The 27021-nt window shown below is 37.5% G+C and overlaps 1 protein-coding gene across 1 annotated transcript in view; it reads left to right on the top strand.

The window, feature by feature from the left end:
* The window catches only part of DNAI3 (dynein axonemal intermediate chain 3), a 94602-nt gene that overhangs the window by 54267 nt on the left and 13314 nt on the right, over positions 1-27021 (top strand). Inside the window, exons 8-17 of the mRNA XM_089909847.1 lie at positions 874-1064; positions 1823-1947; positions 4045-4134; positions 5992-6078; positions 6896-7024; positions 9481-9554; positions 14025-14172; positions 15525-15612; positions 21179-21309; positions 26585-26648. Coding sequence (XP_089765973.1) covers positions 874-1064; positions 1823-1947; positions 4045-4134; positions 5992-6078; positions 6896-7024; positions 9481-9554; positions 14025-14172; positions 15525-15612; positions 21179-21309; positions 26585-26648 — 1127 coding nt within the window. The remainder of the gene's footprint in view (positions 1-873; positions 1065-1822; positions 1948-4044; positions 4135-5991; positions 6079-6895; positions 7025-9480; positions 9555-14024; positions 14173-15524; positions 15613-21178; positions 21310-26584; positions 26649-27021) is intronic.

The raw sequence follows: 27021 nt of genomic DNA, 5'->3' as shown, positions 1-27021 counted from the left end.
TGGGTTGTGTAGGCTTCCTGGTGGAGGGGACTGGTGCCTGTGTTCTGCTGGATGAGGCTGGATCTTGTCTTTGTGGTGGGCAGAACCACGTCTGGTGGTGTGTTTTGGGGTGTCTGTGAACTTAGTATGATTTTAGGCAACCTCTCTGATAATGGGTGGGGTTGTGTTCCTGTCTTGCTAGTTGTTTGACTTGGGGTGTCCAGCACTATAGCTTGCTGGTCGTTGAGTGGAGCTGGGTCTTAGCGTTGAGATGGAGATCTCTGGGACAGCTCTTGCCGATTGATATTATGTGGGGCTGGGAGGTCTGTGGTGCATCAATGCCCTGAACTCGGCTCTCCCACCTCAGAGGCTCAGGCCTGACACCCAGCCAGAGCACCAAGATGCTGTTGGCCACACAGCCATGTACGTCGTGGGGAGCTTCTAGTCTTTTGGGAAGTCTGAGGTCTTCTGCTGGCATTCAGTAGGTGTTCTGTAGGAGTTGTTCCACATTTAGATGTGTTTTTGATGTATTTGTGGCAAGGAAGGTGATCTCCACGACTTACTCCTCCACCATCTTGCAGGTCCCCTCACCATGCTCAGTCATTGACTGGGAGAGAGCATGACCTTGGCTGGGAAACTGAGGCAAGTTGTGATGTTGCTAGAGGCTGTCAGCTAACAGCTTCCTGGCACTAGAAGAAGTTCTGAGTAGCACACTATCTTGAATTTTTTTTCTCTTAAGTCATTTATTTCACACAGGATTAATCATTAGTTACCAAATACAATTGAGAATACTTTTTCTTTCAGTATAAATGAAGCAGGAGGAGCTGGTGAAAGATGTATCACTGAATACTAAAATCCAACATCTTGATTCCTTTTTTTTCTTTTACAAAATAGTGTTGAAATAGCCCTGCAGCAAAATGAAATCATGAATACATTTATTAATGACTGGAAAAGCCTGGCAGAAGAAGAAGGCACCTTTGGGGACAAGACTGATACCCACCTGAAAGAGTACCAGTCCTTTACTGACCTGCATAACCTAACGGAGAAGATGATCACCTGTGTCTCCTGGCATCCGTTCATCTATGGTGAGGCAGAATCATGACTGGGATTCCATTCTGGGATGACATTGAAATAATCTGTTGCTTTTATATGTAGAATTGCAAACTAGCTCACTTTCCATGAGACAACTCCCATTCCTGAGTGCAGACACCTGGCAAGCACTTTCTGCACCTTCTCTCCATCATGTGTCCTCCCAGCTACCTTGTGGGACCACATTGTGGTCTCTACTTTATAAGGAGAGGACCAGCGCTCTCAGGAAAGTGACTGGCTCAGGTCACCCAGCTGGTGCAACACCAAATCTGGAACTTCATTCCCCCTGACTCTCAACTTACTGGGCGGGATAGGAGATACAACTCCTTTAAAGAGCTCAGCAGCCAAGGGGATAGGAATGTGTGAGGGTGGATCCGTGGACAGAGCCATCTGTGCCCTCTTTCTTCCTCCTTTCCTGCCCAACATTGGCCCTCTCCTCACAAAAAAAAAAACAAAACAAGAAACACAACACATCTTTTTTTCTTACTAAGTCTTCAAAGTTCACTGTTTATTTTGTGAACATCTCAGTTTGGTCCAGCCACAGTTCAAGTGCTAAATAAGCAACACGTGGCTACTGGCAACCAATGTATTAGACAGTAGAGCTCTAAAAACACTCTTGGTCTCCTGTAGAATATTTTTACACAAGTTTCATCAAAATGGAAATGAACAGTGACTGTGTAGGAAAACAAAACCTAAAAACACTTCTCCATGCACGGTTGCTGCAGATTTTAATTTCTAGTTGTGTTTCTATCAGGGCTAATAGCTGTGTCGGTGGCTGTACGGCTCTCCTTTGAAGAGAGGGTCCACTTTTCTGGTAAACTATTGCTGCAACCATCACTGATTCTTTTCTGGAGTTTCTCCGATCCCATACAGCCTCAGGTAATGAAAGAGAGTCATCCACATGTTCTAAAAATTTTAACTACTACTTTCACATATCTTTAGCCGTTTTAATTGCAAAATACTTTATAATCACTTAATGTTGTAAACCCCTATAAAGCTAGGCTTTCTTCAATTCAGAATTTGTCATTCAATTTGAGCAAAATTTAAGTTTACACTTAGTTTATTGAAAAGATATATTGAACAAACCAACATGTTATTTTAAAAAAAAACATTGTAAGAGGAATGTTCAATTGATTTTAAAGAGCAAGCTCTTTTATGGACTTTATTTAGGTACTAACTGTTCAAATGCAAAGAGATTTTAGTTTCACGTGGATTTCCTTGATTCCAAGGATCACCAGTAGGAGATGGTAATGAGTAAAGATGACTGTGTGGGAGACAGTGGGGAATGGTGGGGACTGTGGCCCTAGAGGGTACCCAGCCCATCCATGGGGACAGCTACTCTTCTGCTCTCCTTGCCAGGTGGTCCCACTTGTCAAGAGAATCCAGCAATTTTGTGTGTGATCTCCCAATTTTTAAACAGCTCAACTAAAACCAAACCAAAACACACAGCAGTCCAAATAAAATAAGGCTAAAGGCTGGGTTTGCCCCCACAGTGTTCAATTTCCAATATCTGCTCAAGATGAGTTCTGCTTAGGGGGAGGGTGCTTTATAGTGTTAGATTACGTTTTTTCAATGTACTTAAATATAATAATATTTTGTTTTTATAAAGCATTATATAATTAAGGCTTTCCCTAATAAACCCTAGTGTCCTCTTATTCCTTCTTCCCTAATTCATCTGAATTAAGGCAGTTTTACTGTTATAGAGTCTAGATGCTTTTTTATAGATACAGAGATCAAAATGACAGATCTGTCATTCTTCCTTGTCAGCCTACTTACCACAAGTATGGTGCCATTCTCTCACTGGTGTTTTCTATCATTTTCCAGCAGTGTAGAACTACTCTTCACTCCATGCCATGGAAGTGTGGCTGAACCTCCAGGCAAATAGGAAGAGGAAAGAAAGACTCTCCTTTCCTCTCTTTTTTTAATAGACATGTGATTTATTTATTTTAGTTTCTTAAGGAAGTCAGTAATCAGTTTATTAAGATAGAAATTCCATATAAAATTTATAGTTTTGTTAAATATACTGATAAAGTTAATTATGTTCTATTTATTTATTTTTATTTAAAAAATTTTTTAACGTTTCCTCTATTTTGAAGAATAGCTTTAAAAAGACATGTAAATAATTTCTTAAAGATATGATACAAATGATTAATTTTGTCTTTGTTCTAATCAAAACTATAGGAAAGTATTAAAAGATTTCATTTTCAAAAGTAGAGGTTTCTCTAGAATCCACAAAGTACCAAATAAACCAAGGTAATTCACCTCAATTCCAATTTGAAATCTTTAGCTCAGTGGTTGCAAACCAATGGCCTCTGGGGCCTGTATTTTTGGCTGTTATGTTTAAAGAACGGCAACCATGCAAGTGTTTAGCTTGGTGGTAACACAGTAGCTCAGGTGCTAACTATGGTTAGTATATCTATTTCCTCACACTGGTGTATTCCTTGCAGGACTTCCTCCCTACCCTCCAGGCACTTGATTTTGTTTACCTTATGGGTTCTGTATTATTTTAAAATTTGTAATATTACCGCTGGCAAAGCCGCTGTCTTCTCTTTTTCAACACATTTTATTTTTGAGTGCTCACCTCTGTGCCAGACTAGGTATATGCAGCAGGGAAAAAATCATACAAATATCCTGGCCCCCAGAGCTTGCTCTCCACACTTTTCAGAAACACTGATTTCATAGTCTTTTTATTTATAAAAAATTATAACATGCCCCAGCAATGACCTACAAAGGGGAGGGGAGGGGAGATTGGGTCCCCTTGAGAAACTACCTGCTCTCATATGCATGATCAATGTCCAGAATAAAATTAAGCAAAAGCAGCTTCCAATCCAGAGGTAGAATTCTGGGAATGGAATTCATGTGCATGTTTCTTATAAATAGCTATAAAATTAGACTTTTGACTTTATTAATATTATTTCTAGCCATGATCTCAATAGATTTTCTCATTCTCTCTTGAATTTGGGGGGTTTGCCTTAGTTAATGCTGGAAAGCCCAGATGACATCTTCTGCTTCCAGTTCTGTCCAAGTGACCCTAATATCATTGCTGGAGGGTGCATAAACGGGCAGGTACATATGGCTTTTTTTTCAGTTCTTTATTAATTTAGACAGCATTCTGTAACACATTTTGACTGGTAGTTTTTTTAACTTAAGGGTTCAACTCAGCAGAGGGAAGGCATGTCAATTGTATGCCAGTCACCATGCCAGGAACTGGGGTATGAAGATGTGTTAGACATGGTATCTGGGCTCAAGATGTCCACAGGGTAACCCAGTTATGATAACTGGAAGAAAACCGGGTCAGATCTATTTGTGTTGCTGGGATAGAACCACACGTTGTACAAGATTCCAGGGAAGAACAAAAACCATAAGCATAATACCCCTTGGCCAAGAGCCCTCTTCTGAAATTTCCCTAGAGGTAGGAGTTAGGGAATGATCCAGAATTTAAACAGAATTCTCTGGAAAACATACCTATATCACTGAATTTATGTGTGTATAATTTGATATCCTATTTTCTTTTTTCTTTTTTCTCTTTTAAGTTATCTAATTTATATAAAATTTAGATTCTATCTTCCAATTGCCTGTTTCTCCAACAGAGCAAAACAAAAATCTTATAGCTATTTTATGATCAAAGTTTAAATTCATTGTGACACAGTGAGTTTGACCATTACCAGGGTATAATGATTTTTTATCGTGTGGCTAGGAAAACTTTTAGGTAGTTGAAATGTGAATGTCTGCATCATCCGTGCCAACTTATCCAGTACCAAAAACATCTAAGAAAACTAATTTTTTTCCTCGGTTTTATTCAACAATAACTGGTGATCTAGTGAGGAGCCAGAGAACATCCTCCAAGCCCTGCAAATATTGCTGTTTTTACTCATTGAGAAGGTGACACAACTTTGTTTTAGAAAAGCAAATGCTGAAAATAAAATTACTCACAATTCTGTGATCCTGACATTTTGTTTACATTTTAGTGTACTGAAATGACTTTTAGTCATTGAAAATTATTCTAATTTAGTGTTGCATATTCTGCTTTGTTCTGATTTTTCAAAAAATGACCATCTGTGTATATGCAAATTCAGAGTTGGCCATAATATTCAATTAAATAGAAATCGTCATTTCCTAGCCTTTTGAACAATTTTGGGTGTTTGTACTTAATTCTGGAGAGCAGACTGCTTTCTCCTGTGTCTAAAGCAACTGTCCCCGCATTCCCTAAAACAGAGGAAGAGCTCTTCCCAAAGCAGAGAGAATTGCATTATGCCTATCTTGGATTTAAAAAAACAAAGCAAAACAAAAAAACAAAAAAGAAACCCACTAGCATTTATTAACACAAGCACAAAAAATCAAAGTGCTGAAAATTCTTTTAAAGAGAAGAAAACATTATTAAGAAGAAGGGGAAAATCCTGAATAACAGGATGGAGAAGTAGGAACAAATTAAGAGTAACAAAATTAATAAATGTATGTGTACCTCAAAATAAATAAAAAATATATAAAGCCAAAAACATAAATAAATAAAGAGAAGAAAACATTTTTTATATAAGCTTTAAAAGTTGCTGACTCACAGGGAGATCAGCTCCGTGCTTTGTGACCACCTAGAGGGGTGGGATAGAGAGGGTGGGAGGGAGGGAGAGGCAAGAGGGAAGAGATATGGGAACATATGTATATGTATAACTGATTCACTTTGTTATAAAGCAGAAACTAACACACCATTGTAAAGCAATTATACTCCAATAAAGATGTTAAAATAAATAAATAAAGATAAAAAATAAGAGTTGCTGACTTACTTAAGATGTAGGCTAAATTTGATTATCCTCCCGAGGTGGTTTATTTATCAGAGTGCATGCAATACCAATAGGTTTTTTTAAATGTTCAAGATGCAATTTGCTAGTTCCTGAAAGTATGTTGTAATAACATTTATTTCTGTTTTAGATTGTCATGTGGGATATTACCGCACATGCAGATCGAATAGAAAACATCAAGGCAGGTGGTAGTAGAAGTAAAAACGTCACACTCAAGGTTAGCTTTTTGTAACTTTTCACCTGCAAATTTTTTCCGTTCAGGAGTTTATCAAAAAGTACACAACAGGGTTGCCAAGCTAAACAGAGACTCACTAGGAAAAAAAAAAAAAAAAGTGTTATTTCCTAAGTCTTCACATCTGCTGTGAATGTGTTTTGAATCACTTTTATGTAGGCCCTTGATTTAAAACACCACTAAACAGGTTGTACTGTCTATTCCAGGGGTTCTTTTTTGTTGTTATTGTTGTTAAATAAAATGGAGGGGCCAAGGGATTGCCTAAAGTGATGTAGTTGAAAGAGCACTGGATAGAAGACCCATGCATCCAGGCTTTAGATCACAGTCCTGTGAGTTTGGATATGTCCCCCATTCCCTCAGCAAGCATCAATTTTCTCGTGTATAAAATGAAGGGGTTAAAAGCCTTCCAGGTAGTAAGACACTATGATTTGTGAAGCTGTGGATCCTGCCAAGAGGTCTAGAGATTCCTCAGCTCCCACAGGTCTCTGACCAAGAAACCATGGGATGTGGTTTTCTGTGCACTCACAGAAATAATCCTTCAAAAATGGGATCTCATTGGTTCTTTAGGGAATGGGTCAGTCATTCTTGTTAAAAGTTTAGAGATAAAATCTTAGACTAAACTGAAGTAGAAAGAAGATAATCTTATTATCTAACTATATAATACATAGAAACACTAATTTGTGTTTTTCCTTGAACTGGTATTTCTCCAAATTATTGATTTTAATTGGAATGATACGTAAAGTATGAGTTGCTTCATCAGCTCTCTGAAATTAGCACATAACTTTCTTGTAACATTTTACAGCCTATGTTTCTCCTTGAACCAGAGACTAATACAGAAGCAATGTATATCAGACACTGTGCAGTCTCCTCAATAGAAAATGGACATAGGAAAGCTATTACAGATATACATTGGCTGCCTGACACATTTGAGGTGAGTCTTGATGGCTTCATACTTTTCTCCTGCTGGCTTGTAAGTTTTTAGAAAATTTTATTCAAAGAGGATGTTTGAAGTCAACAATTCATTTGCATTTTAATTGTGAAATAACCAGAAACAACACATCACGCAGTTGTGTCACTGTTGACAAACCAAGATCAGACTTAGGGATGAGAATAATGCCAATGCGTCAACTTCAGTGGTTTATAAAAATAAAAAAAGGTAGGTGGTATTAGCACTGATATAATACAACAGTGGAGAAAGTGAAGGTTGTAAAAATAGAGTGCAAATATTTTACACCCTTAGCCTTTGCAGATTTAAAGTTTATGATTTCAACTATTTAGAGCATATAACCTTGAAGATCTGTGACATGTAGTAATGCGTCATTTTGCAAGGCAGTCTTGAATTGAGTGCGTCATGAGACTGGTAGGTGAAGACGATTTGCGCAGTGAGTGAACCGAGCTGACTGCCTAGCACCTGTGCTGCGGTATGGCTTCGTGGTTCTTTACTTGACCCACAACGGCTGCTGTTTGTGAATTTGAAAACTAGTAAGCTCCCCAAATGTTTCCCTCAAGGAACTAAGAGTCTATGGAAATTAAAAGGTCAGAATATCAAAGAATATTCTGAAAACTTAGAGTTATGAAGGGTGATTAGCCCTTCAAGGTATTTAAATGGATTATGCAAAAGCACAATTACTTTTCAAAGTTATAATGGACCAAAATAAATACAACAAATCAAAATAGAATATCGTATTTCTGGATTCTGTAGTTTTCTGAGCTAATTAATATTGAAAGAAATTCAAAACATACACATGTAAAGTTTTAAATTACAAAATAAAGAGCAAGTAGCAAAATGAAGAAAAATATTTGCCTCAAATATGGTAAATACAAATTTTCCAGTAAATAAGCTAAAGACATATACTGAAAAACAATTAGTAGATAAACAGGAAACTTATTCAGGCTTTCTAATATCAAAGAAATTAATAATAAAGGAACAATAATGTACTATTTTGGACCTATTTGATTTTTTTCTTTTCCATTGGACCTATTTAATTTTTAAATGAAATTTTCTAGTAATTTCCCATGTTAGAAAGGATGAAATGGTGAAATCAATAAACTCCAACATTACTGGTTCCAACATAAAAGTTTTAGAATACAATTTAGTCAATGTGGTTCTTAAATCATCCAAATTTTCAAAGTTTTTGACCAGTAATTCAAATTTGGGAAATTTATGCAAAGAAATAATCCAATTTGTGTCCTAAGACATACAATCACATGCATACCTTGACAAATCATGTCAAAGTGTATCCATGAAAAAGATTGGAAAAGAATGTAAGGTAGAATTGTATTTGATTTTAAAACCTTCTATTTTCCAAACTCTATAATATGATTGTGGGTTTTTTTAAAAAAAAATCATTAAAACATAAAACTCCAGAGCAAGCACAACTCTGGAGTCTTGAACTTCCTACAACAGGGAAACCTTACTAGAGGGAGAGGAAAGATGGGTTCTGGATTGTTTATCAATCACAGTGGAAGCTGGCAGCTGTTAAGTGATCCTGACTGGGCTCATGCCACAGCAGCGTCAGCCAGGTTTCTAGGATCCTAGCTCCCGTGATGCCAACAGGTCTTGCCAACAGGCCTTACCACTGCTGCGCCTGTATTCTTCCTTCCACCCCTACTTTTACTGTTTATCTGCTGCTGGAACCCCCACCTTTGTTTGACCTTTTGCTCATCAGTCCTACCAAGTAGGTAGGGTATTGGGGAAAGTCATGTTTCCCTATTGATTTGAGAGTAGCACCTTCATAGGTTGCCACAAAACCTTCCACCTCCTTTGAGAGCTAGCTGGTTGGAATCTTGGACCTTCTAGGACTCTAAGGAGCCACTAACCCTCCTTGGACTCCTCTGTGTGCTAGCAGAGTTGTGCCACTAATTACTAAAAGAATGCAGGCACCCCAGCATTCGCTGCATGCTGTAGGTATCTAATTTAACACCAAGTCTCTTTTCTATTGATCTTACCTGCTTAACAATCTCATAAAAGCTCCCATGTTCAGCTCCACAGTTAATAGTGAAAAACAGAGTGCCTACATTTCTAATAATAATGGTAATGAAATTATGATACATCATCTATATATTAAAAAACAGAATGATTTATGACTACATAGGTAAATGTTCAAATTACATTAACTGAAAGATCTTAAGATGGAAATTTATATGCATACTAACTAAAACTAATTTTAAAATGTAAAAATGTTTCTGTGAGAAAAAGGCTGGAAAATATGTATAGCAGAATTATATTTGATTTTGAAACTTTCCAGTTTCCAAATTCTGTTTGTGTTGTTCTTTTAATAAAAATTAAAGCAAAGGAGAAAAAAAAATTTAGTGTAAAAATCTTTGAGAAAAAAGTCATTACTGTCCTAGGTACACAGAACTTACTTCCAGCATTTTTAAAAATAGATTAACAGATTGGGATCTGTCTTTGAAAATCGAAGTGGAATATCCTGTCAACTTGTCACTTGTTCAGCAGACTGGTATGTCTTATTTTAATCATTACCTAATATGTTTTCAAACAATATATTCTTTTTTTAGATGCTTATAAAGTCATTGTCCTCTTCTGTTCCTTAAATAATCTTTGTTGTAACAATTAAACCTAATATAACTAAAGAACAGAACGTTAGATTGTTGCTGGTTTTAGAAAAATCTTTTTGTGGATACGAATATGTTGTAAAAAGAAGAATTAACTAGGTTTCATGGTTGGTAATGTTGTATAACATTATCCATAGTTATTCTGTTTCTTCATATTCACATATTTGTAAATTTGTAATATGTATTGTTTACATTCAATTTTATCTCACAATTACGAAGATGACAACGTTTAATTGGGAAAGTTTCTTTTAAAAAGTGGAAGAGTTTTACATTTTTTATTGCATATTTATTACAAATGTTTTTATAAGTAATTCAGTAACTATGTTGAAGAATGTTTATTTTTAAAAATTGTATCCTCCAATTTATAGAACTGAAAATTCAGAGTGAAGTAGGACATAAGAAGGGTAAGAAGGGCAAGAAGGGCAATACTATTATCGAGCATCCAAGTACTGGCAAAACTTTACCACTCCAAGTAGCTTTGACCCCAATAGATATCATGACACCATAAGTTTTAGACACTGATCGCAGCAGAAGCAGCTGTGGAGTGGCAGGTGAAGGCATAAGTAACATTAGCAGCAGCCATGGGCAGGGGGTTGGGGAGACATGATTAACCCTGTGGGCACATATTAGGTAAGGTTCTGTGAGTGCAAGCAACAGAAATTAACTATAGTTAACCTAAGGGGGTAAAATTAATTTATTGGAAGTTTATGCCAATACTGTACTACGTGCTTTAGCAGGTTAACTATTTTTATATTCTCAACCCTGAAAAATACGTATAGATAGAGGAAATGAGGCTTTGAAGGCAAATACATTGTCACCTATAGCTCACTGTATACCTAGTGAGTGGCCAGAATGAATGGCCAGCCCCTACCATCTAAATGGATCGGTTCCAACCACTGTGTCACCGTTCAAGATTCAGAGTGACAGAAGAGAGTCTGACTGGCTTCTGTTACATCATGAACTCACACCTTTGGCCAGGGAAGGAATGGCAGAGCACGTTGAATGACAGTTCCAACCTGACTGCATGCAACGGGGAAGGGGCAGTTCTCAAAAAACCAATTAGAAGGCTCTTGCTAAAAAAGGAGGGGGGAATTGCTGCCCAGGCAAAAACAACACATAGCACCTACAGGGTCATATGAAATATTATACAACAATTAAGATTGTATTATTATTTCATGGAAAGATGCTTATGGTATAGTGTTGATTATAAACAACAGAATGGAAAGCTATACTGTTCTTCAGGGGCCTTGGAGAACATTTAGAAGCTCTGAACAGACTTAAAATATTACATGTTATATGTTGAAGATACAGGTCCTTGATTGTTGTCTATAATGATGGCCCTTGAATTTGGAAATATTCTGAAATATTCTGGAAATAGTTCCTTCAAAAGTTGTTAAAGTAAAAAAAAGTTTATGCATTTAGAAAGCCCCATTTTTAGCTATCCAGAAAATTCATCAGTTCTAGTCTTTATACTTTAGCCATACTAAGGGTCTTATAATACAGAATAAGATAAAATAGGGTTCTGCTAATTAAGGATGTGTGATTGATTGATGCAGAAAGTTCAACTGAAGCTATCTGTATTTAGCAAAACCATTTTACAAATAATGAAAATTAATGCTGTAAATGAGATTCAAGAAGAGCTATGTAATTTGGAAAAACAGGTTTAAACCAACTATAATTATATTTTAAAACATTTTATTATGTCATCTGTGGTATTCTACCAATGATTTATGTTTTGACCATTAATATGATTAATATTTTTATTAATTTTAATTATTTATCCATTATTAAATGAATAAATAATATTAACTAATTCACATAAATGAATAAAAGTTTTGTTAGTCTCAAGTTACCATCTGTTTATCTAAATACTTTAACTTACACATCTAAATTCTTTAATAATATCTTAAATTTATTAATCTGTTTACTCATAACCTAAGTGACAGAAATTATGGAGCTAATGTGGCATATTCTTTGCTGTTCTTATTATGTTTTCACATAATTACTACAAAGACATTATATACTGAAGTACTGAACAAGTATCATTATAAATTTTTACCAAGTTTATTGTGTTAAAAATAACACTCTAGGGCTTCCGTGGTGGCGCAGTGGTTGAGAGTCCACCTGCCGATGCAGGGGACACGGATTCGTGCCCCGGTCCGGGAAGATCCCACATGCCGCGGCCCCTCATTGTTGTGGCCTCTCCCGTTGTGGAGCACAGGCTCCCGACGCGCAGGCTCAGCGGCCACGGCTCACGGACCCAGCCGCTTCACGGCATGTGGGATCCTCCCGGACCGGGGCACGAACCCACGTCCTCTGCATCGGCAGGCGGACTCTCAACCACTGCACCGCCAGGGAAGCCCTCATTTGATTTTCATAATCAACCTGTGAGGAAGGAGAAATAAGAGGAGAAATGACACTTACTGTATGCCTACTATGTACAAAGCACATTAAATCCAACTCTGTGTATGTGTTATATATATATATAAAACACTAAAACAAGCAATAAAATAAAAAAAGATAAATTGAACTTCATCAAAATTCAAGTTGATAGTGCTTTTGAAGCACTATCAAGAAATTTAAAAGACAACCCATACAATGGGAGAAAATATTTGCAAATCATATATCTGATAAGAGATTTCTATTAAGAATATATAAAGAACTCTTACAACTCAACAATAAAAAGACAAATAATCTAATTTAAAAATGAGCAAAGATTATCAATAGACATTTCTTCAAAAAAGATAGACAAATGTCCAATACGCACAAGAAAAGATGCTCAAAATCATTAGCTGTCAAATCAAAACCACAATGACACAAAATAGCCAAAACAGTCTTGACAGAAAAGAACAAAGTTGGAAGACTCACACTTCTTAATCTCTAAACTTTCTGCACAGTTACCATTGTAGAGACACATGTACTGAGAATGGCTGAAGGATAGACATATAGATCAATGGAATAGAATTGAAAGTCCAGAAATAAACCCATACATCTGTGGTCAACTGATTTTCAACAAGGGTACCAAGACAATTTAATGGAGAAAGAATAGTCTTTTCAATGAATGGTGCTAGGACAAATGGGTATTCACCTGCAAAATAATTACCTCGCACTCTATACAAAAATTAATTGAAAATGAAATAAAGACCTAAATATAAGAGCTGAAACTGTAAAACTCTTAGAAGAAAACATAGGCAAACATAAATGTAAATGTTTATGACCTTGGATTAGGTACTGATTTCCTAGATATTACCCCAAAAGCACAAGGAAATGCAAATCAGAATCACTTTTGATGAGGTACAACTTCACACCCACTAGGATAGCTAAAGTTTAAAAAAGACAAAAAATAGTAAATGTTGGTGAGAATGTAGAGAAATTGGAATCTTCAAGACAAAAAAAAGTAATACATTTGGTGAGGGTGTAGAGAAATTGGAATCCTCAAAAATGATCCAGTTGCTTTGGAAAACAATCTAGCAGTTCCTCAAAAGATTAAATATAGGTGTTACCATATAACCCAGCAATTCCACTCCTAAATATATATCCAAGAGAAGTGAAAACCTACATCCACAAAAACTTACCAACAAATGTTCATAACAGCATTAATCATAATAGCAAAAAGGGGAAATAACCCAAATTTATTCATTCATCAGTCCATCAAATGAGGAATGGGTTAATAAAGTGTATTATAGTCCATACAATGGAATATTATTTGACAATAAAAAGGAATGATGTACTGATATATACTACATCATGAATGACCTTTGAAAACATGCTAAATGAAAGATGCCAGTCACAAAAGACCACATACTATATGATTCCATTTATATGAAATGTCCAGAATAGACAAATCTGTAGAGACAGGAAGTAGGTTAGTGGTTGCCCAGGGCTAGTCGGAGGGATTAAGGGAAATGGGGACTTACTGGTAATATGTACACGTTTTTTTCTGGAAGGTGATGAAAATCTTCTAAAATCGATTGTGGTAATGTCTTGCACAACTCAATGAATATATTAAAAACCACTGAATTGAGTACTTTAAATGGGTGAATTTTGTGATATATGGGTCATATTTCAATAAAAGTGTTATGTTTTAAAAAAGATTGTGTCAATCTCTAAACTCAGCTCTCATGTATGATAATATTAGTCTCAATACTAGCAAAGTCATTAAATAACCCTATAAATGGTATAATTCCCCAAAGTATTCAATGCAAAACAGTCCTATTTCATAAAAATCTTAAATTCAGAGATATCAAATATAGCCATGATCACATTGGTAATGTGTAGCAGCAAGAATGGTAGTCCTGAGGTTACACCTCTTCTTTGTACTTAGTTAAAAAATAAACTGTAAACTTTTTTTAAAGCACAATATGTTTTTGGGATATCAGACCTCAGAAAGCCTTAACCCCTCAACCACCAACAGAGAAAAAGAAAGAAGAAAGTATTGAAGTTCCTTTTGATGTACCGTCCACTTTTTTGCATCTAAATCTCTCCTGGAAACCTCTTTCTAAGGTAAGTAACATGGGATTTAGTCCATTTTATTTGCTTATATACACTATATGGTTTATATGCATAGACATACCATACATATACACACACTATAAAAGTAGAGCAGCTCAGATTAACACAGGACATTACAATACTTATATTCAACCAATCAGTTCTTCAGTGAGAGTTATTATAAGGTCTGCCTAGGTCAAGGCAGAAATCACAGTTATTGTGAACTCAAGATTGATATTTGTTCATGTATAAGCAAGCCACAACTTACCAGTGGTTTGTGTAATAATTATTCATTTGTATAGCAGTTGCTTAAAAATTGGTAGGCTCTTAGGTTAGCCTGGGAAAGCTAATTTTACCCCTCCTGTAGCCAAAATTCTACGTATTTTGCATATCAATAGTAGAATTGTATTGTAATACCTATGACCAAATAATTGAAAGAGAAATTATTTGTAGTTATCTTCAGTGGCAGAGCTTGAAGAAAAGTAGTTTTAATTTAAGAAAGATAAGGCTGTGGATGGGAAGTATGTGGAAAGTATGAATGAACTTCTGACATTGATGGCTCTTTTTCTTTGGAATATTTAATTCTAACTCCAAACTTAATATTTTTCTTTTCCTCTGATTTACAAGTATCACTAGAATTACATTATCATGTATTTGCTCCCAGTGGAAGAGAGAGCACAGAGGGGTGAGAATATTCCTGAAGTAACTAGGATTAGAAATTAAATAGGATTAGAAATTTTCTAGGGTAGGATTTACTGAGATGTAGATACTTTTAAAAGAAACAAGCAAACAAAAATTCACCTGAGAATAATTGTATAGCATGTGGACAAACATCCTGTTGGAGAAAAGTGAGGAGGGAGACATGAGGGGGAAATGTAAAGTGTGACAGTTTCCCATTCTGGAGCAGACTCAGGGCCATCCTGGAACTCAGGGGCATGTGTGTCCCTGAAGGGACTTGACAGCTCCAGGGGAATGCAAGGTCCCTGCACAACTGTTTGGAGCTTTGTTTAACTAAAAGATTTAGGGAACAGGGGAATAGGCCATTATTTTATATTAAAACCAACAATGAGATTTTATGGAATAGAAGACAAAACATTTTCAGAAGTTTAACAACACATGAGACTTTGGGATTTGGAAATGAGCCCCCAGACAAGCTCGCCTCAGTAGCCTGGTTTTAGAAACTGTGGTTTAGGTGCCTGCTATTGGGGAAAAGCAATCAGAATCTGAGGGAGAATGGAGAAGGGAGAAGGAGAGGGAAGTAGGGACATAGAGATCTGGGGGCAGAAGGGAAAAGCAAGAATAAACCAGCCATGGATAATTTAAGGATATATGGAAATAATCTTTCTTGTATGTTCTCTCAAAAGATAAGACTGTCTAAAGGTGAAACAACTTTAGACCACTGCCCAACCAAGTTAAGCCTGAGTGAAGGCAGTCTTCTTTACAAAGCACAAGGTAACTGCTTTTTCTTATTAAAAAGGCTTCTAATGAAGTTCGGGTGTTAGTAGTTCCTTACGTCTAAGGTGAATACTTGCTAGGATAGTCTAATTAAAAAAAAAAAAAATACAGAAAAGCAAACCCTCCAATATGGAACTTTACAAAGGCTGTAATCGCTATAGCCAACACACTAAAACTGCCTATACACAACAAAAGACTTGACAGAACTCAATTCAATTCAATTTCACAGTTATTGAGTACATTCATATATTTTTGAAAATTCATTACACTAAAAAATTTAACAAAGCTCACTTAATGAATATGTATGTGGTCAAGAATAACTCTACAGAATGGAATGCATCTCAAGTCTAGCAAACTAAGTTATGAAGTGCTCAGAAACAAATTACCATTCTCAATCAGAATAGAACAGAAAAATTAATATTTATACAACACCATGAGAAAACTGAGGAAAGAAAGAACAATTGACTTTTTTTTTGTTTTTTGGCTGTGTTGGGTCTTCGTTGCTGCATGCGGGCTTTCTCTAGTTGCAACGAGCAGGGGCTACTCTTCATTGCAGTGCGCGGGCTTCTCATTGCCATGGCTTCTCTTGTTGTGGAGCACAGGCTCTAAGAGCACAGGCTTCAGTAGTTGCGGCTCGCGGGCTCTAAAGCGCAGGCTCAGTAGTTGTGGCACACGGGCTTAGCTGCTCCGCGGCATGTGGGAATCTTCCCGGACCAGGGCCCAAACCCTCGTCCCCTGCGCTGGCAGGTGGATTCTTAGCCACTGCGCCACCAGGGAAGCCCCTTGACTTTTAAATATATCTCAACCTATACACCTTTGTTGAAGTAATTGAAGGGTATGCATGTGAGCTGTCAAAACTGTTTGAATAAAGTTGTGGATTAATATCCCACCTGGAGAGCAATGCATAATGAAAATGTACGAGAATCACTAGCAACTGAAGTATTTTTCAAACATTTGCCTTATCAAAAGGATTTACATTTATAAATTGTTCAATGTTCAGTTAAATAATAGGACATCGAAGACAAACATATTATACAACTAATACCCAGCTTGGGCAAAATTCACTTTGAAGCTGTGTGCTTCATAGATACAACCCAAGACCTCATGCTAAAAAAAATGGAATCACTGAATTTTTATAGACATTTTCAAAGCAATATTAAAACATTCCACATGTTTTTTGTTGTTGTTGTTGTTTTTTGCGGTACACGGGCCTCTCACTGTTGTGGCCTCTCCTGTTGCGGAGCGCACGCTCCGGACGCGCAGGCTCAGCGGCCATGGCTCACGGGCCCAGCCACTCCGCGGCATGTGGGATCTTCCCGGACCGGGGCACGAACCCGTGTCCCCTGCATTGGCAGGCGGACTCCCAACCACTGCGCCACCAGGGAAGAGCCTTTTTTTTTTTTTAAATTCCATATATATGTGTTACCACATGGTATTTGCTTTTCTCTTTCTGACTTACTTCACTCTGTATGACAGACTCTAGGTACATCCACCTCACTACAAATAACCCAGTTTCGTTTCTTTTTATGGCTGAGTAATATTCCATTGTATATATGTGTCACATCTTCTTTATCCATTCATCTGTCGATGGACACTTAGGTTGCTTCCATGTCCTGGCTATTGCAAATAGAGCTTCAATGAACATTGTGGTACATGTCTCTTTTTGAATTATGGTTTTCTCAGGGTATATGCCCAGTAGTGGGATTGCTGGGTCGTATGGTAGTTCTATTTTTAGTTTTTTAAGGAACCTCCATACTGTTCTCCATAGTGGCTGTATCAATTTACATTCTCACCAGCAGTGCAAGAGGGTTCCCTTTCCTCCACACCCTCTCCAGCGTTTATTGTTTCTAGATTTTTTGATGATGGCCATTCTGACCGGTGTGAGGTGATACCTCATTGCAGTTTTGATTTGCATTTCTCTAATGATCAGTGATGTTGAGCATCCTTTCACCTGTTTGTTGGCAATCTGTATATCTTTGTAGAAATGTCTATTTAGGTCTTCTGCCCATTTTTGGATTGGGTTGTTTGTTTTTTCGATATTGAGCTGCATGAGCTGCTTGTATATTTTGGAGATTAGTCCTTTGTCAGCTGCTTCATTTGCAAATATTTTCTCCCATTCTGAGGGTTGTCTTTTTGTCTAGTTTATGTTTTCCTTTGCTGTGCAAAAACTTTTAAGTTTCATTAGGTCCCATTTGTTTATTTTTGTTTTTATTTCCATTTCTCTAGGAGGTGGGCCAAAAAGCGTCTTGCAGTGATTTATGTCATAGAGTGTTCTGCCTATGTTTTCCTCTAAGAGTTTTATAGTGTCTGGCTTTACATTTAGGCCTTTAATCCATTTTGAGTTTATTTTTGTGTATGGTGTTAGAAAGTGTTCTAATTTCATTCTTTTACATGTATCTGTCCAGTTTTCCCAGCACCACTTATTGAAGAGGCTGTCTTTTTTCCATTATATGTTCTTGCTTCCTTTATCAAAAATAAGGTGACCATATGTGCATGGTTTTATCACTGGGCTTTCGATCCTGTAACACTGATCTGTATTTCTGTTTTTGTGCCAGTACCATACTGTCTTGATTACTGTAGCTTTGTTGTCCAGGAGCCTGATTCCTCCAGCTCCATTTTTCTTTCTCAAGATTGCTTTGGCTATTCGGGGTCTTTTGTGTTTCCATACAAACCTTTGCTCTAAATGGTTCTGGAATGCCTCTTTGGGAATTATCTTCAAAGCCTCCATTATATTCTTCTAAGCAATGTGTCAGAATACTTTAGGATGTGGATTCTGGAGTCTGGGTTTAAATCACAAAGCCACAATTTATTATTTGAACAGATCGAATGGCTTTATCTCTCTGTGCCTTACTTTTTTTTTCCCACCTGTTTGAAAAGGGAGAGATGAAGACAAGGGGAGTAAATAATAAATGTAACTACCTCTTAGAGTGTTGTGAAGATAAAATTAGTTAATACATGTAAAGCTCTAAGAACAGCCCATCATCAACTCACAATAAATGTTAGCTAACATACGTGAGCCCTTGGGCAAGCCACTGCATCTCTCTGAGGCTCAGTTTACTCACCCAGGGAGGAGGATTAATGCTTTACCACCTCAGGAGTTGTTGTGAGAACTGAATGAAATGGTTTAGCCCACACAGTTTAGTGTCTGGCATGTAGTAAGCACTCAGTAAATGTTAGCTGCTATTATTATTACTATTCCTGGTGATGGAAAATCCATGACCCATGAGGATGACATTGAATTGAATAAATATCCAAGTTATTCCGGTCAAGTCTGAGTAAATGCAGTTGATGATAACATTTCTCTCTGGCTTCATCCTCTTTGACCATCACATTAAACTCTATCAACTAAGCCCCTTTTCTTGGAGCTCACACCTTGGCTTTTGTGATTTTCCTGATCCTCCTTCAGTTTCTTTCCTCTTTCCTGCCTCCGTTTCACCTTACTGCCCTCTCATCATGAATATACCTCAAACTCTAACTTCAGCTGTGTGCTTTCCTTTTTACGCACTCTCCCTTTGGTAACCCAGTGTATTCTCTCACCTCTGATGAGAATCCTTAAGTCTCGCCTCTCACCATCTCTTGGGATTGAACCCAACCTAATCCTACAACGTCAGTGTGTCTGGAACAGAACCCATAACGTGAGTCATCCCTGCCTGTCTCCCAAGGCCACCATACCCAGTCTCTCACACAGGGTAATTAAGTCTTTGTTTACAATGCATTGAACATTTGCCTTTTCCTTTTCATTACCAGTAGTGACCCCTGGATCAGGCTCTTGGCTCCCCTTGTTAGGCCAGAGGGTTCCAAATCTTTCTATCTTGAACCCCCTCAGGAAACGTTTTTGAGCACATATCCCCAGTGAACATGTATTTATTTACAAATTATACACGTTCTACTCTACTAACATATTTATGCACATGATTTTAAAAAGAGAAAAACAGACAAAAATGAGAGTGAAGAATTTGAAATAAATATTTTAATGATTTTAATTTTATGTATTAAATGGGTACGAAATGCCTTTTTGCTCTTGCTAAATGTATTATGAATAATATCTTTTAGTAAGAACAATGTGATTGAATGTGCCTAGTTATTTCTTAAAATGTTGATGATACTTCATAATACAGCTATTTAAAGCTTCCATGTTTGGCTTACTTTGGTACTTGTTTTTAATGTCTTACCCAATATGAAAGGGACTGCTCAAAACGTGTAGATCCCAAAGGAAGTGTTGGTTGACTGTACCTACTAAATCATGATGATTATCTTTTACTTTTGTCTGGAATTACTTTCAAAAGTTTTTTGAAATGCAATGTGTATCTTTAGTATAGCTGAAGTTTTCTTCTCCTGTCTTAGTTTTCATGTATATATTTGTTAGTTGATTTTCCCATGATTGATACAACCCAGAGAATGCATTAAGGAGGTGTGATGAGTAAAGTATTGTGAGCTTATATTTCTTTATGATCTTTCCCAGAAATTTAATATCACATTTAAAAACAAATAAATGATTTGGGAAAATGCCCCAGATATATCTTTAAGAGAATAGAAAATCAGGATAAAAAGCTAGAATACTCACTTAAAAAATAGTCTATATATATTCACCAAAAAGTAATAGAGGGAAAAATATACCAATATTTTAATAGTGGTTACCTCTGGGAAATATGATAATGAAGGATTTTTGTTATTTTATTCATGCTTTTCTCTCTTTTCCAAAGCTTCAAATAACATTTATTAATTTCAGATCTCGACAAATAACATTTATTAATTTTAGATAACAAAAGTATCTGACTGACACCAGATACTTTTAAAAAGAAAGAAGTTCCAGATAACATTTGAGTTTCAGACCCCAGATTAACTGTGTTCTTACTGTTTGCATGGATAGCTGTAATATAGCACCATCATTGATGTTCGTAAATAATAAACCTGAACTAATCAGCAAACATTAAATTGTGTTCCATACGCTGTGTTTATAACAAACAAGTAACACATTTTAGATGGATTTATTTTTTAGAAGTTAAAAAATTTTGGGTACTTGAGAGACTAACCTTAAATTATTTGAAAAATTGCTATATGATGCCAACTGAATAAAAATGACATGAGTTTCTCATTAGAGAATATCAAGGGTGTTAACAAGTCAAGAGAAATACCAATGACTTATTAAGAAAATCAAGGGTGTTATTTAACCCAGAGGATGTATTTTGTGTCCAATATACTGTAAATAATTCTGAAATGATGTAAATGATGTAGAATTGGTTTTCAAACTGTGTTATGGAAACTTTTAGAGCCCCTGAAAAGTGGGCAGAGGAATCTTCCCTTTCCCACCCATGAAACACTTCAACCAGAGCAGTGCAGCTTTGATCAGTTTTACAGGCAGGGGAGTCCACACAAACTTTGGTTTGAAAAAGGCATTCTACTGCTAAATTAGAAATCTAAAAACGCTTGGACTTATGCCCACCACACTGGGGAGGAAATGGGGCGGATATGTGTCACAAAGGACAGAGAATACAGACTAACTATATTTTAGAATATCTTTCAGTGTAAATATGTGTTTCTTCTATCCATACACCTCCAAAAGACAAAATGTTAGCCCAAAGCAAAGCAATGAAAGCAGGAGAAATGAACCCATACCAGAATCTGGAAGGTGGGTTGGGCAATCATCTCAAGCCAATAGATGACTTCTGCACCAAGTTCTTTGCGGGAACAGAGGTGAGTTGGAATTATCTGCTTCTAAATTACATTGAAATAAGTGATTATGACCTCTACAGTATGTTTGTCTTTTGAGAACTTACAATATTTTTTGTAGTCTTCTATCCTTTGGCTTACAATACTTATACTGTTTTCATATTTTTATACGCTTGCTTGCATTTAAAAGTTTTAACCTCAGTGCCTCATAGCTTCATATTTGAGATGTTCCTGAACAAAAGTGGAAAAGTCTATAAAATTAGGTATGACTCTTTTAACTAATAATTTTTTGATCAGCCTGCAGATATTTATCAAACACCTATACCGTATGGAAGAAACCATGTGAAGTGTTAGAGATTTACTAAGAAAATATATTGCTTTGTTAGGCCAGAACAATCTAGTAGGAAAGAGAGTGAAAAACTCACTCAATTCAAAAGATAAATAACAACTGAACATAATAACAATAATGACAAAATATGCATAAACATGAAATCTACCATCTTAACCTTTTTTTTGGCTGCATAATCCATAAGTTTTCTTTCTTATTTTTTTAAACATCTTTATTGGAGTATAATTGCTTTACATGGTTGTGTTAGTTGCTGCTGTATAACAAAGTGAATCAGCTATACGTATACATATATCCCCTCCCTCTTGCATCTCCCTCCTACCCTCCCTATCCCACCGTTTTAGGTGGACACAAAGCACCAAGCTATTCTCCCTGTGCTATGCGGCTGCTTCCCACTAGCTATCTAGTTTACATTTGGTAGTGTATGTTTGTCCATGCCACTCTCTCACTTTGTCACAGCTTACCCTTCCCCCTCCCCGTGTCCGCAACTCCTTTCTCTACGTCTGCACCTTTATTCCTGTCCTACCCCTAGGTTCTTCAGAACCTTTTTATTTTTTTTGAGATTGCATATATATGTGTTACCGTACGGTATTTGTTTTTCTCTTACTTACTTCACTGTATGACAGTCTCTAGGTCCATCCACCTCACTAAAAATAACTCAATTTCATTTCTTTTTATGGCTGAGTAATATTCCATTGTATATATGTGCCACATCTTCTTTATCCATTCATCTGTTGATGGGCACTTAGTTGCTTCCATGTCCTGGCTATTGCAAATAGAGCTTCAGTGAATATTGTGGTATGTGTCTCTTTTTGAATTACGGTTTTCTCAGGGTATATGCCCAGTAGTGGGATTGCTGGGTCGTATGGTAATTCTATTTTTAGTTTTTTAAGGAACCTCCATACTGTTCTCCATAGTGGTTGTATCAATTTACATTCCCACCAACAGTGCAAGAGGGTTCCCTTTCCTCCACACCCTCTCCAGCGTTTATTGTTTCTAGATTTTTTGATGATGGCCATTCTGACCGGTGTGAGGTGATACCTTATTGCAGTTTTGATTTGCATTTCTCTAATGATCAGTGATGTTGAGCATCCTTTCACCTGTTTGTTGGCAATCTGTATATCTTTGTAGAAATGTCTATTTAGGTCTTCTGCCCATTTTTGGATTGGGTTGTTTGTTTATTCGACATTGAGCTGCATGAGCTGCTTGTATATTTTAGAGATTAGTCCTTTGTCAGTTGCTTCGTTTGCAAATATTTTCTCCCATTCGGAGAGTTGTCTTTTTGTCTTTTTTATGGTTTCCTTTGCTCTGCAAAAGTTTTTAAGTTTCATTAGGTCCAATTTGTTTATTTTTGTTTTTATTTCCATTTCTCTAGGAGGTGGGTCTAAAAGGATCTTGCTGTGATTTATGTCATAGAGTGTTCTGCCTATGTTTTCCTCTAAGAGTTTTATAGTGTCTGGCCTTACGTTTAGGTCTTTAATCCATTTTGAGTTTATTTTTGTGTATGGTGTTAGGGAGTGTTCTAATTTCATTCTTTTACATATAGCTGTCCAGTTTTCCCAGCACCACTTATTGAAGATGCTGGCTTTTCTCCATTGTATATTCTTGCCTCCTTTATCAAAGATAACGTGACCATATGTACGTGGTTTTATCTCTGGGTTTTCTATCCTGTTCCATTGACCTATATATCTGTTTTTGTGCTAGTACCATACTGTCCTGATTACTGTAGCTCTGTAGTATAGTCTGAAATCAAGGAGCCTGATTCCTCCAGATCCGTTTTTCTTTCTCAAGATTGCTTTGGCTATTCAGGGTCTTTTGTGTTCTGCCTCAGTTATTCTGCTATTGATTCCTTCTAGAGAATTTTTAATTTCTTTTATTGTGTTGTTTATGGTTGTTTGTTTGCTCTTTAGTTCTTCTAGGTCCTTGTTAAACAATTCTTGTATTTTCTCCATTCTATTTCCAAGATTCTGGATCATCTTTACTATCATTTCTGAATTCTTTTTCAGGTATACTGCCTATTTCCTCTTCATTTGTTTTGTCTGGTGGGTTTTTACCTTGCCCCTTCATCTGCTGTGTATTTTTCTGCCTTCTCATTTTGCTTAGCTGACTGTGTTTTGTGTCTCCTTTTCACAGGCTGCAGGTACATATTTCCCATTGTTTTTGGTGTCTGACCCCAGTGCGTAAGGTTGCTTCAGTGGGTTGTGTAAGCTTCCTGGTGGAGGGGAGTGATGCCTGTGTTCTCGTGGGTGAGGCTGGATCTTGTCTTTCTGGTGGGCAGTCTGGTGGTGTGTTTTGGGGTATCTGTGAACTTAGTATGATTTTAGGCAGCCTCTCTGCTAATGGGTGGGGTTCTGTTCCTGTCTTGCTAGTTGTTTGGCATAGGATTTCCAGCACTGGAGCTTGCTGGTCATTGAGTGGAGCTGGGTCTTCACGTTGAGATGGAGATCTCTGGGGGAGCTTTCACCATTTGATATTACGTGGGGCCAGGAGGTCTCTGGTGGTCCAGTGTCCTAAATTCAGCTCTTCCACCTCAGAGGCTCAGGCTTGACACCCGGCTGGAGCACCAAGACCATTTTGGGTAGTCTGAGGTCTTCTGCCAGCGTTCAGTAGGTGTTCTGTAGGAGTTGTTCCCCATGTAGAAGTATTTTTGATGTATTTGTGGGGAGGAAGGTGATCTCCACGTTTTACTCCTCCGCCATCTTGAAGGTCCCCCTTAACCATTTTTAAGTGTACAGTTCAATGGCATTAAGTACATTCATATCGTTGAGTAGCTATCACCACCATCCATCTTGAGAACTATTTCGTTTTCCCAAATTAAACTTCTGTAGCAATTAAAGCAGTAACTCCCCATTCCCTACTGCCTCCCACTCCTGGCACCACCATTCTACTTTCTGTCTCAATGAATTTCACTGTTCTAGGTACCTCATGTAAGTGGATTCATATAATATTTGTCTCTGTGCACACCAAAGTTTTGCAAGCCAAGAATGATAGCTTTAGAAAGAGAAATAACCACAAAATCTTAAAGCAGAAATTAAAGCATGACACCCTCTGCTTAAACTCCTCTTTAGTGACTACTTAGTGACACATGAAAAATCCAAACTCCTTACACCAAATGATGTAAGATTCTGCATCATTTGGCCCCTTTCTCTCTCTCCACCCCCATCTGCACCAGTCTACTCACTCTCTCTGTCTGCTCTGATTTTTTCTCTCATTCTTCTTACCAAACTCTTTCCTGCCTTTCAAGTCCTTGGAGTGAATATCATTCATTATTCAGCAGATATCTGCTGAACATTTAATATATACCAAGCACTGTTCTTGGCCCAGGGAATATAGCAGAGGACAGACATCCAAAATACCCTGCCCTCGCGGGGCTGCCCATCCAGTGGGACGCTCTCCTGCCAACCCCTGACGTGGCTGACTGATCCTCGTACTTTGGATAGAGAGTTTAAGGGATGCCTCTCTGGGATCTAGGTTGGCTGGCTCAGGGCTGAAGCTGGAGGAAGTGGAGCCCTGTAGGCAGAGAGGCCTGGTAGACAGTGATCTCAGGTGGGCCCACCCAGTGGTGAAGAGGGCCTGAGCAGTGGGGCCGAGAATGTCACACAGGCATGGGGGCAGTGAAATTGTCGGCACTAGGTAACCAGATGGAGAGGGATGTTAAGGTTTCTAGCCAAGTGGCTGGTGATGTAATCACCACTCAACACATATTTATTAACCTGGTGCAAATTATTCCCGTGACTCGGTTCAGTTTCTGAGTTCCACATGCCAGCTGTGAGAGCCAGGAGATATTAACTCTCTTACAGGACTTTGGTGAGGGCTGGGGTCATGTACATAAAGCTCCTAACAACTCCAGCAGCACTGAGTGCTCAGGAAATGGTAACTCCAAGGGTGATGTGCCACAGGCGATGGGCTAGAGGTGTACAGTAGACGCATCCCAGGCTGTCTGCTCCCTTAGACTGTGTACCAAGAGGGGAGGGAGGGCTTGTCTTCAGACTCTGAATTTCCAGTGCACACACAGTCATTGTTTGTTAAATGAGTTGACATGGATGAATGAAAGCACAGATGAGTGAATGAATGAGTGGCCCTGGTCCCATGAGATTGTCCTTCACTTTGCATAAATCAAATGTTTTCCCATCTCCTCTCTCTCACCTATGTATCCCAATCCATCCCTTCCTCTGAGTCCTCTTAACTCATCTTAATATATACCCTTCTCTGTGTTTTCCTCTTATTATTTAATGAAAAAAAACATTGGGATTAGGAGATTGCATGTGGGTTTTACATTTATAAGATGGTGGCCTGGGACTAAATTTTTTCTCTGAACCTCTCCCACCTCTTCATTCACTGGTTCTGTCTGTCTTTCCCCTTTGTGTGGCAATTTCTGCCTCTTGTTTACACCAGGTCCCTCTTCTTTCTCTTCTCCTTAAAATGGCCATAAGTAGAACTGGAATACATATTACTTGTTATGTCATTTGGCTAGAACTCGATGTTTCCTCTTCTCAACTTTCAAAGATGATGAGTACCATACATATTCCCTCTTTCTCTCTTATTCCATGAATATTTATTAAGTACTGACTTTGTAACATGCTGAGAACAAATCACTGAATAAGGCAGACTAGATCCCTCCCCTTCTGGAGCTTTCAGTCTATTGGGACAAATTTTTGTTAACAACGACTTTGGGAACCCAGCAGTTGGAACTTGTGTACCTAGAATAGCTTCGTAATTGCCTGTGTTCTCCCCATTGATGTGTGTAGATAAAAACTCAACAAATTCATTGTTTTGTTTAATATAAAATCAAGTAATCATTTTGAGCCTTCCCTCCCCACACTGCACCAAATTATTGTTTGATTAAATTGACTTGTTACTTTGTGTTTGTTTGGGTCGTGGTCAGTCTTAGCACATGAATAAGAGGAATTTTGTCTTTTAAGTTGTCTCATCAGGAACCTGTAATATTTTTAGGAAGGTGAAGTGATATACACAGATTGGAAAATGGAAAGAGACCCTGAAACTGGCCGATTTATGAGTAAGTTTTGGTGATTGCTCTGTTATTAATAATTTATTTCTTTTTTACGAAGTACGAGTAACCCTGTCCTTGCTAATGCGAGAGAGGGCACCTGAGGTTCTGACTCTACACTTGTTACTCAAAGTGAGGGCTTCGGACAAGCAGCACAGTTGTCACCTGGGAGATTGTTAGAAAAACAAAATCTTGGATCCTACCCCAGGCCTGCTGAATCTGAATACAGATTTTAATAAAATTCTCCAGGAGATTTGTTTTCACACTGAAATTTGAGGAGCACTGATGTATTGATACTTAAATTACGGAGACCCTTGGACAATTCAGTTTTAAAATAACCATGCTGTTTCAATAATTCAACAACCCAGTAGCTCAGCTATGT

Source organism: Delphinapterus leucas, chromosome 1 (assembly GCF_059928025.1).
Source record: "Delphinapterus leucas isolate spDelLeu-1000000601 "Yukka" chromosome 1, BTC_Dleu_Yukka2, whole genome shotgun sequence".
Taxonomy (NCBI): Eukaryota; Metazoa; Chordata; class Mammalia; order Artiodactyla; family Monodontidae; genus Delphinapterus; species Delphinapterus leucas.
The sequence above is the reverse complement of the archived record's forward strand: the minus strand, read 5'-3'. Positions and strand labels throughout refer to the sequence as shown.